Consider the following 12,382-nt stretch of genomic DNA (forward strand, 5'->3'; position numbering starts at 1 on the left):
TAGTGTTGTTTTGTTGCGTTTAGACACGTTTTTTACACATTAAAAATGTTGGCTCAAAAACACCAGTTTGCTGCGTTTTACTGCATTTACCGGCGTTAGAGCATTTTTACAGCTAAAAAACTCCTCTTGAAACCCACTAGTTTTGGGGTTTTTCCAGCCAGAAAATTCCCCTTCCAAAAAACGCTGAGTAAAGCCTATGGGGATGATTTACTAAAGGCAATTAGACTGTGCACTCTGTAAGTGCAGTTGCTCCAGAGCTTAGGAAATGAGCAGCAGCTCAGCTGACTTCCATCATCCAATCATGTACAAGCAAAAGTGCTGGTTTTTTAGTTTCTTTGCATGTAAGGCTGGCCATACATTATACAATTTTCTTGAGGTTTTTGGTTTAGATTTACAAAAAAAACATATAATAGGAGGTCAAAACTAACAACACTTTCAATTGTATCCAATTAGGCTGCCCATACATTATACAATTTTCTGTCCATTTTCTGCCCATTTTCCTTTAGATTTACCTTCAACTATGTAGCGCATGGCTTAAATAAAACTTTAACTTATGTAGCGCATGGGCCTGCCTAATTGGATACAACTGAAAGTGTTGTTTAGGTTTGACCACATATTATATGGTTTTTGGTAAATCTAAAGTAAAAATCTCAAGAAAATTGTATAATGTATGGCCAGCCTTAGGTAAGCTCTTGCACTACATAGTTAAAGGTAAATCTAAAGGGAATTGGGCAGAAATTGGACAGAAAATTGTATAATGTATAGCCAGCCTTAGGTAGGCTCTTGAGCTACATAGTTGAAGGTAAATCTAAAGGGAATTTGGCAGAAATTGGACAGAAAATTGTATAATGTATTTCCAGCCTAATTGGGTATTCTTGGCAAAGGAAAGCTTTGCCTCATTTCCTAAGCTCTGGAGCAACTGCACTTACAGAGTGCACAGTCTATTTGCCTTTAGTAAATCAACCCCAATGTGTCACAAAGGAAAATTGTCATAGGATAACATGCTGGGGAGTTTACTGGCTGTAAAAAAAAAAACACCAAAAACAGCAGCACACGCCCAATGTGCATGATTCCTGGGAGTCAAAACCATGTAAAACCAAAATGTTGGCAACCCAGTGAAGTGGATTTACTAAAGACAAATAGACTGCATTTTACAAGTGCAGTTGCTCCAGAGCTTAGTGAATGAGGGGAAGCTCTGCTGACTTCCATCATCCAATCACGTGCAAGCAAAAATGCTGTTTTTTATTTTCCTTGCATGTGATTGGGTATTCTTTGCAAAGTAAAGCTTTACCTCATTCACTAAGCTCTGGAGCAACTGCAATTTTAAAGGGTACAATCTATTAGCCTTTAGTAAATCCACCCCAATATGTAAAACAGAAGCAACTAAATAACGAATGTTTAATTATAATGCCTATAATCTACCTTTTGGTGAAGGTCTGCTGGTAATCGGAGCTGTTTTTTAGCGTTGAATTCTTCCATCATGGCTTTAATTTTTCCACAGTCCCCATCAGCAACTAGCCACAATATCCTTTCCATGTTGTAAGGCTCCTATAAAAGATAAAACATGAATTGATGTTCTTTTTAGTGGACCAAGAACAGTGTCAGTCAGTAAGTGATTGGCGTCTTCTGTTCCCAGATTAATCACAGTTCTAGCAGCAAGACTTAGGCCCTTTTCACACGGGCAATCAAATCAGGTCCACCTGTCAGTTTTTCCGGTAGACCTGGCACCTCGTCAGAAGGTCCATGTATACCTATGGACAGTGGGGGTAAAAATGGACTTGTGTCCATTTACACCCGCCTACCTCCTGGTCCGATCGGGTCAGAAGGGAATCTATCCTCTTCCATTTAGGCAGAGCTGATCGAAGGGAAGTGGGGTGTAAAAAGGACAGTGGAGTCTATTAACTACCAGTTGCCCAAAAAGAGCAGAGCAGGTTCTGTCCGTGTCTGCTCTGCAGAAACTGAGTGGTCACTCTGCAGATAGTGAGTGGACATGGATGTGTCATCTAGTGCAGAAAAAATATTTGTGCAGAAAAATTTTTTTTTGTTGAGATAGTCCCACTCCAAATATATTAGATAGGATATAATAGATAGGATAAAGTCCTTATTCCAAGGCCCTTGACCAGAATTCACACCCATTTGTGGTATTATCACACACCGCACTCCCCAGATATAGGTGAATGAAATGCCATAAATTTTATGGACTCATGAATCCAAGATCCCCCTCGGATCAGCCTCCAATCTCAAGGTTTAGGCAGAAATCCCCAGTTGTAGGTAAGACTATTGCCTTTCACTCAATGCCTCAGAGATCCACATTGTAATTGTAATCAGCCTCCAACCTCCAGGGTGAGCAAAGATCACTGGTCAAGGGTCTTGGAATAAGGACTTTATCCTATCATATCCTATCTAATATATTTGGGACCATCTCAACAAAAAAAAAATTTCTGCAGAAATATTTTTTTTCTGCACTAATTGAGTTTTTGTGAGTTAATATATATATCTAATATTTGTTTGTGCTGTTTTATATATATATTTTTTATTTTTATTATTGATATCACTAAGGAGCAGCAACATTTTACATAGTAGCCTCCCTAGCGGTCTCATTATGTTCATATTTCTGTGCTCAAAGCGGTACATTTTTTTGCATGGAAATATGTCATTTTTTTATTGTAGGCCTGTAATTCTCTTAATATCTCACTGAAAACTGTCTGAACAAGAGCCTAGTAAACATCCCGGGTATGTTAAAATTTGAAACGCGAAATTATAAATTATAATTTAATAAATAATCATAAAAAATAATATAATAATAATAAATTTAATTCAATAATGTAATCAAACCAAAAACACTGAAATTTGAAATATAGCACCAAGTTCGCACATCACTGAGCAAAGTCGCAAAATTGTTTCCCCACGAATCATTATCATTCAATTCTGCAAGTGGTTCTGATTTACTATCGCTGTTCTCTAGCCGGTCTAAAACCACTTTTGACCTAAAGGGACTCTTTTTGGACGCCATGGACGTTTCTCAGTTTCCAGGCAGAAAGAACAGTAAAAATGCAGGCAGGGCACAGGACAAAGCACTCAGGACAAAATGTATGTGAAATGGTTTGATACAGTAATGTTTTACTATGTGATTTTAATGTATTTAGGGAATGTCACTTTTTAAAATTTTTAAATTTCCTGTCGGTTACATCCCCGTAAGACCCGTACGTCCCGACGTCGCAGGGAATGGAACCCGGAAGACAGATGCCGGCATTGGCTGGAGGAGATGGCTGGGGACGCTGCAGGGGGGACATCGCAGTAGTGCAGGACAAGGTAAATGATCGAGGGATCCCGGAGCAATGCTGCATTGTATTCCCGAGTGTAGCTCGGGGTTACCGCATGTGGTGCTGAAACTTTACCCGAGCTAAACTCAGGAATACCTCCAGGGAGGTTAAGAATTATTTCACATTATTTTATGGTGCTGGTGATTTTTGTTATTATTGATGTGTCATCTGCCCGCTCTGCACCAATCAGCAGGGGACCTGTGAGCTGATCCCCTGCTGATAAGAATGTAATCCACCTCATGTGAAATGGGTTTTACAGCAAAAGTCTGGAAAGGTGGTTGTGCCTTTAATTTTGTATTGGGTGACAGGCAGTAAAATATTAATTGCATTCTGCTATTTCTCCACTAGATGTCAGCAGAGAACAGATCTTTAAAGCTGAATTCAAGGTATGTGGTGAGTAGTGACATTGATCCAGCTTGGACAATACAATTACAATACAAATGAATACAGGAGGAATCAGAGGGCCCTGCGTAAGTATGTATGTGCCATTTCTGGAAAATCCCCCTGGAGACAGAAATCACTGTAGTAGGCACAGCTACTACAGTGATTTCTATTAGCTCCTGGATCCCATGCCAAGTGGTTGCCGTGCTGCTTAGTGAACACAGGAGGCTTCCACCTGTGGCATCTTGTGAAAAACATAAGATTTGTTTGCACAGGTGGAAGCCACATTTGGTAGTTCACACATATGAATGGATGTTTTATAATTAATATAAGTGTGTTTACAATTAGCACAAGACACTTTAGGATTTGCACTATATAGGTCCTAAGGGGGTAAAACAGAGATATTTATAGAGCTATCCACCCAATCTCATAAAAAAAATGGAACAGGTTAAAAGGATAAGTTCACTTTTTAACAAAAAATAAACAATTGAGTACTGTCCGTGATACTTTTTTTTATTTGCACGGGGTATGTCCCCTTCTTCAAAGTCCAAGCAGTACTGTTATGATGGGACCCATCATAACAGACCCATCATAACGGTACTACTTGGACCTTGAAGAAGGGGACATACTCCGTGCAAATAAAAAAAAGTATCACGGACAGTACTCAATTGTTTCTGTCGCAAATGCACTAATACGGCTGCAATCACCTCTAACAAAAAATAATAATTGCACATTTTTTGCAGGTAATAAAAATGTGCATTTACTATTTTTTGTTCTGTGAGCCTGGAAAGCATTGCACCAGCAGATCACCGGTGCCATGCAGAACTGCAGACTGTCGGTGTAAGCTGTCTGCTCGTACATCATATGGGCAAGCAGATACACACTGACAAAGAATCAATGAACTACCAGAGCACTCAACAGAGCCGTGGTAGTTTATTGAGAACTACAAGACAACAGCCGCAGAGGATGTGGGAACTTGTATTCTTCCCATTCACAGCATACTGTGAATGAGTGACACAGGAAGGCAGAGTCCTGCACAAACACTTTTTTTTAAATTGTGACAGCTAGTGGGGGAAGGGGAGGGGGCTGTCACATTGGGGGAAGGGGGGCCACTCCTTCCAGAACATGTTACACGCAGAATATGGGTATAACATGTAACATGTTTCGAAAGGTGAACTTATTCTTTAAGGTGTATGAAAACCCTAATAATGAACTTCTCTTATTTGCACCTTTTTAATTTGTCAATTATACAATTGTAAGTGTTTTGTTATATCTGTTTGATAATATCACTTGATCCTGGAAATATTCAGGGTTGTCCTGTGCATACTTCCTCTGTTATCTTAAAGTGTTACTAAACCCCGGACCCTGCATTCACTACATCTGCTCTCCCCGGACCCTGCATTCACTACATCCGGTCTCCCCGGACCCTGCATTCACTACATCTGCTCTCCCCGGACCCTGCATTCACTATATCCGGTCTCCCCAGACCCTGCATTCACTATATCTGGTCTCCCCGGACCCTGCATTCACTATATCTGGTCTCCCCGGACCCTGCATTCACTATATCTGGTCTCCCCGGACCCTGCATTCACTATATCTGGTCTCCCAGGACCCTGCATTCACTATATCTGGTCTCCCCGGACCCTGCATTCACTATATCTGGTCTCCCCGGACCCTGCATTCACTATATCTGGTCTCCCCGGACCCTGCATTCACTATATCCGGTCTCCCCGGACCCTGCATTCACTATATCTGCTCTCCCCGGACCCTGCATTCACTATATCCGGTCTCCCCGGACCCCGCATTCACTATATCCGGTCTCCCCAGACCCTGCATTCACTATATTTGGTCTCCCCGGACCCTGCACTAACTATATCCGGTCTCCCCGGACCCCACATTCACTATATCCGGTCTCTCCGGACCCCGCATTCACTATATCCAGTCTCCCCGGACCCTGCATTCACTATATCCGGTCTCCCCGGACCCCGCATTCACTATATCCGGTCTCCCCAGACCCCGCATTCACTATATCCGGTCTCCCCAGACCCCGCATTCACTATATCCGGTCTTTCCAGACCCCGCATTCACTATATCCGGTCTCCCCGGACCCTGCATTCACTATATCCGGTCTCCCCGGACCCCGCATTCACTATATCCGGTCTCCCCAGACCCCGCATTCACTATATCCGGTCTCCCCAGACCCCGCATTCACTATATCCGGTCTTCCCAGACCCCGCATTCACTATATCCGGTCTCCCCGGACCCCGCATTCACTATATCCGGTCTCCCCAGATCCCGCATTAACTATATCCGGTCTCCCCGGACCCCGCATTCACTATATCTGGTCTCCCCAGACCCCGCATTCACTATATATCTGGTCTCCCCGGACCCTGCATTCACTATATCGGGTCCCCCCGGACCCTGCATTCACTATATCCGGTCTCCCTGGACCCTGCATTCACTATATTTGGTCTCCCCGGACCCTGCATTCACTATATCCGGTCTCCCCGGACCCCGCATTCACTATATCCGGTCTCCCCGGACCCCACATTCACTATATCCGGTCTCTCCGGACCCCGCATTCACTATATCCGGTCTCCCCGGACCCTGCATTCACTATATCCGGTCTCCCTGGACCCTGCATTCACTATATATGGTCTCCCAGGACCCGGCATTCACTATATATGATCTCCCTGGACCCTGCATTCACTATATCCAGTCTCCCACACTACACACAACATGGAAATGCAATTATTTTAGTAAATGTAAACTGCTAAATACCTTTTCTCATCAGCAGTTAGAGCAGTCTTGTGATTTTTATTATCTTCCAGCTAAAGCTAGTAGGAGTTTTCTTTTTGCTATAGTAGGATGCAGAACCCCTGACCTCTGTCTGACCAGTGCTGATTGTCCCTGTGCTCATCACATGCACTCTCCCAAGAAAAAAAAAAAACCGTTCTAGTAATACACACCAAACTGAGCATGTGCAAAATACCTACGGTTCAGTCTGTCTTATCAGGAGATAAGAGGTGGTCGCTTGAAAAAGGGGAGGAAGAGAGAAGATAGGATCAAACATCCTTTTTACACAGTGCAGATGATTAACCCCTTAGGTTCCACAGTGAGTATAACAAGCATGCTTTACTGCATATACAGGCTGATATTATTGTTGTGAGTTTAGTAACACTTTAAGGAGAGAAATTAGCCCTCCTAGTCCTTATCTTTGGAATACAGAATAATTACTGTCTTTGTCAGCCATTCTCAGTCGAGGGTTCCTCCAGAGGTTGCTGGAAGTTCCTTGAGCTGTGTCCCTTATCATGGTGTCTTCATAGTTGCAGGTCCATAACCACTTTGCAGAGTCAGTAGAAAGACACCAATGATCTTTTTAGCTGACTGTAAGGGCGTCATTGAAGCCACCACTCTAAGGAGGGCAATCTTCCCACTGACCACCAAGGTACGAGACATTTTTCCAATAGACCCAACTGACTATTCATACCAAGGGTTCCATGAGACCTACGAAATTATTTCACAGATTCCTCTGGGGTTAATAGGTTGAGAAAGGCTGCTCTATATTGTACAGATGAAAACAGTGGAAGAGGTTGAGTTGTTTAATAACAGACAACTGAGCAGGGCTGACACCACTCAGTCCACAAAAATGCTGCGTGTTGTCAGCTTAAAACAGGAATTAGTTGTTGAATGCATTTCTGCAGATCAAGAGGTATTTTTTCCACTTGTAGGGTCTCGAACAACTTGAGCACCAGCCTGTAGTACCCCTTCATTAGAAAGCCATTTTCAGGTTTCATTGATAGTTTGACTGACAATTACTCATGTCATGACACACTGTACAAACATTAATTTTGTGTATATCATTTAGATAGGTAGAGCTTTCTTTTTAATGTATTTAGAAACCATTGTTTTGTTTTTTTCTTTATTTTTTTACTATAAAAAGGAAGAAAAAAGAAGACTGAAAATGTTGCAAAAATGGTTTCCCCTAAATTTTGTTATAATAAAAATACTTATAAAAATATATTTTTTATCACTTTTTTAATGAAGACTCATCTTTCTGCTGCTTGTCCTTTTATTGTCAAATCACAGGGTGATGTGGGGTGGACATCTGCAAGTGTTATGGAAGTGGAGCAGAGAATTTCAGGTCTTCTGTCCTCCAGGCATGGTTGTGGTCTGTGGCAGAGCTGTTTGAATCTCAGAACTGGTTGGACAGAAAGACAAATGCTTTGAAAGATTAAACAGCTCCCTTACATCTATTTCCATTCATCTATAGACCTGCAGATGCAATGCTTAGGGTCCATAAAGGAGGGAAAAACTACAATAGCATGTGACAAAAATGAAATGTGGAGATGGGTTGGACTTTGCCAGAAAGTGGGCCCATTGGCAGGTTTTCTGGATTGACTTGCCCAGGCTGCTGTTCCTGCCACCTCTACAAGATAAGCACTCTGAAAACATATAGAAGGTGTCAGCTGTATAACATTTAATACCTGGATATCCATTGCAGAGGCTAATGTCATCTCTGTTTCTCCCAATGAGAAGTCTCCATGTTGAATGGCTCTGTGAAGGATATCATTTTTATTTACAGCAGCAACCAGCTGGATGGGCAGAAACAGAACAGAAAAAGGTAAGTCTACACAATAGTTCTGCCTATCTCACATAACAATCACATAAAACTACAAGATATTCTCACCGACTAGAAAAATAAGTGGGGATCAGTGTCAAGGGTGATAATGTGATGTGACAGGACCATGTGAAGTCTAAGGGGGAGATTTACTAAAACTGGAGCACTCAAAATCTGGTGTAGCTGTGCATGGTAGCCAATCAGCTCCTAACTTCAGCTTGTTCAATTAAACTTCGACAAAAACAACCTGGAAACTGATTGGTTTCTATGCAGAGCTGCACCAGATTTTGTACTCTCCAGCTTTAGTAAATCTACCCCTTACTCTTTCCTTACCGGCTTGGGCAATCCATGGACACTCTGTGGCCCCTTAACGCCAGTGCTCCTGTAGTTTCCTAAGCAGAAACCTCCAGACATCGCCCCAAGACACCCTGTGAGCATCCCAGCCTGGCCTAATCTGAACCCAGGCTCTTCAACTGAACCGGCAATTTCTTCCAACCATCCTTGGTCTTCCTTATTCTCCTTGGCCATGTCCAAGCATAGTCCTACAAGTGAACAGCCAGCCATGTAGGGTAATGGTGGCAGCAAGCGTTATGAGTTACAATTCCTTTAATACAAGGAAAGGTGGAGAGGGAGAGACCAGTGGCATAGCAGTGGATAGAACATACAGTTGCAAGAAAAAGTATGTGAACCCCTTGGGATTACGTGGAGTTTTGCATGAATTGGGCATAAAATGTGCTCTGAAGTCACAACAATAGAAGAACACAGTCTGCTGAACATAATTCTACACAAACATTAGATGTTGCCATGGTTTAATTGCACATAACATGTAAACATTCACAGTGCAGGGAGGAAAAAGTATGTGAACCTTTGGACTTAATAATTGGTTGACCCTCCTTTGGCAGCAATAACCTCAACCAAATTTTTCCTGTAGTTGCAGATCAGACCTGCACAATGATCTGGAGTAATTTTGGACCACTCCTCTTCACAAAACTGTTTCAGTGTAACAATATTCTTGGGATGTCTGGCGTGAATCGCTCTCTTAAGGTCATGCCACAGCATTTCAATCGGGTTGAGGTCAGGACTCTGACTGGGCCACTCCAGAAGGTGTATTCTGTGCTGTTGCAGCCATTGTTTTGTTGAATTACTTGCATGCTTTGGGTCATTGTCCTGTTGCATCACCCATCCTCTGCGGAGCTTCAGTTGGCGGACAGATGGTCGTACGTTTTCCTGCAAAATGTCTTGATAAACTCTGGAATTCATTTTCCCATCAATGACAACAATCCGTCCAGGCCCTGAGGCCGCAAAGCAGCCCCAAACCATGATGCTCCCTCCGCCATGTTTTACAGTGGGGATGAGGTTTTGATGTTGGTGTGCTGTGCCTTTTTTTCTCCACACATAGTGTTGTGCGTTCTTCCCAAACAACTCAATCTTGGTTTCATCTGTCCACAGTATATTTTGCCAGTAGTGCTGTGGAACATCCAGGTGCTCTTTTGCAAACTTCAAACGTGCTGCAATATTCTTTTTGGACAGCAATGGTTTCCTCTGTGGTATCCTCCCATGTACTCCATTCTTGTTTAATGTTTTCCTTATTGTAGATGTGTCAACAAAAATGTTAGCATGTGCCAGAGATTTCTGTAGGTCTTTAGCTGACACTCTGGGATTCTTCGTTACCTCATGCAGCATTCTGCGCTGTGCTCTTGCAGTTATTTTTACAGGACGACCATGCCTAGGGAGAGTAGCAACAGTGCTAAACTTTCTCCATTTGTAGACAGTCTGTCTTACCGTGGACACATGAACATCAAGGCTTTTGGAGATACTTTTGTAACCCTTTCCAGCTTCATGTAAGTCAACAATTCTTGATCGTAGGTCTTCTGAGAGCTCTTTTCTGCGAGGCATGGTTCACATCAGACAGTGCTTCTTGAAACCAGTAAACCCAAAACAGGTGTGTGTTTTTTAAGGACAGCTGTCAGCAACACACCCAATATCATCACACTGATTGGAGTCAAGGTTGGCTCACTCCTGGCTCCAATTAGCTCTGGGAGAAGTCATTAAGCTAGGGCCTCACATACTTTTTCCTCCCTGCACTGTGAATGTTTACATGTTATGTGCAATTAAACCATGGCAACATCTAATGTTTGTGTAGTATTATGTTCAGCAGACTGTGTTCTTCTATTGTTGTGACTTAGATGACGTTCACAGCACATTTTATGCCCAATTCATGCAAAACTCCACATAATCCCAAGCGGTTCACATACTTTTTCTTGCAACTGTAGTCCCAACATTCCTCTAAGGGTGGAATACGATTTGTCTTACCCCATCAAGTGGGAAAAGTCCTTATGCTCCCCCTGGAGGGAAAGCTTATGTGGAAAAGCTTCCTGGTTACATGGAGGCTATGAACAGGTCCAAGGCGAGAACTACTACTTGCTTCTTACCACAGCTTGAAGGCCTTTTTCACTATCCCATCAACCTAATTAAATAGCCCTCCAGGAACATCACAGATGGGTAGAACCATTTTTCTAAACCTTTTAACAGTCAAGACATCCTTTAAAATTATAGATGATCTCAAGGCACCCCATTCTAAAATGTAAAAATCTAAACTAATCGTTTTACATAATACATCAACATCCACACACATAAGACACCCAACATTAGAGGTGATTTATTATTTCAAAGCAATTACTCTTATCCAGACTGGTACTGACTAGTATTCCAACATTGCTTCCTTATTTTCTCTCCCCAATTCAGTTAACGTGAACCAGTGCTGACAGAGTGGGGCGGGGAGGAAGGGTTAAATAAAGATGCCGTGTAGGTGTCTGATGTTCTCCTTATCAACCAATGATGTCAGTGATTGTTAGAATGCTGGTGACTGGCCTGCACAGTTAATTAAAAACGATGGCCTTGTGTAACAAAAAACAGGCTTAATCTACCCACTGGGTTGTACACAATTTTGGGGAAGTTTTTAGGCATTTTCCAAAGCACCCTTGAAGAACCCAAAAGGTACCCTGGTTGAAAAAGGCTGGGGTAGAGCATGGGTGCTGAGCAACTTAAGGTGGAGTGCCGACTTTAAAGTGGAACAAAACCCATCAATGTAATGGTTTCCCAGAACTGTTGTATTCAAAGCATGCTGTGAATGACAGCTCTCAACTGAACTGACAAGCCATAAATTGTCTGGTGTCATAACTGATCAAATGTGCAGAACCACGGCAACTGCAGATCAAACAGAGGCTAAGATGGCAGCTTCCTTATATCAAAATTAATAACCAAGTTACACTTCCCAGTGTTAATGAGCAGGTGGAAACTTAGCTCCTTGCACAGATCGAAAGGGCTGGGACAGTGATAATAATGGGGGATTTTAACTACTCGGAAATTGACTGGAGTAATGGTACTGCAGGAACAGTTAAAGGGCAAACATTTTTAAACCTACTACAGGACAATTTTATGGTCCAGTTCATAGAGGCCCCTACTAGGAACGATGCTCTGCTGGACCTGGTAATCTCAAACCAGAGCTTATTACTAATGTCCATATAAAAGAACATCTGGGTGTCAGGGCAGGGCTGTGGAACGGACAGGTAGGCCTAGTGGCAGGGTAACGCACTGGCTGACGACAACCACCACCAACAGACCGAAGTCCCTCAGGGCGCGGAGTCTAAGTCCCAGGCTGCCCTTCACCAGGGCCCCTGATGGTGGGGATGGACTTGACGCAGCCAGGAACCAGGTCGCGGCCCCCGAGACACCCCAGCTGCGGTAATAGCCGCCGCCAATGGCGTGTAGCTGGTGAGAATGACAATAGCGTAGTCAGGCAAGCCGGGTCGACAACAACGGGACAAAACGGTACAGGACAGTAGACAGAGAATCACAGGTCACGGGCCGGGTTCAGCAACGGAAGGTCAGATTGAAGGAAAACACAGAGAATGGTCTTAAACACAAGCCGAGTCAGATACCAGAAGAGTCACGAGCGTATACATAGAGCTGTAGGAAGACCAAGACACAAGACACAAGTGCAAAGAGCATGTGCGGGCCACAGGTTTATATGTCATCAGCCACACCCCTCTGGGGG

The 12,382-nt window shown here is 43.1% G+C and overlaps 1 protein-coding gene across 3 annotated transcripts in view; it reads right to left on the reverse strand.

The window, feature by feature from the left end:
* Positions 1-12,382, reverse strand: part of LOC149445774 (threonine synthase-like 2) — a 45,310-nt gene that overhangs the window by 10,149 nt on the left and 22,779 nt on the right. For 2 of the 3 annotated variants that reach the window (XM_089653422.1, XM_089653423.1), the window contains 2 exons: positions 8,192-8,299; positions 1,423-1,548 (listed from right to left, as the gene is read on the reverse strand). In XM_089653422.1, the coding sequence (XP_089509548.1) occupies positions 8,280-8,299 (20 nt within the window). In that variant the 3' untranslated portion in view covers positions 1,423-1,548; positions 8,192-8,279. Of the gene's footprint in view, positions 1-1,422; positions 1,549-7,743; positions 7,906-8,191; positions 8,300-12,382 lie in introns of those variants that run through there. The other variant, XM_089653424.1, reaches the window with a different exon arrangement.

Source organism: Staurois parvus, unplaced genomic scaffold (genome assembly GCF_062004578.1).
Source record: "Staurois parvus isolate SC_StPar_1 unplaced genomic scaffold, SC_StPar_1.0 ptg000711l, whole genome shotgun sequence".
NCBI lineage: Eukaryota > Metazoa > Chordata > Amphibia > Anura > Ranidae > Staurois > Staurois parvus.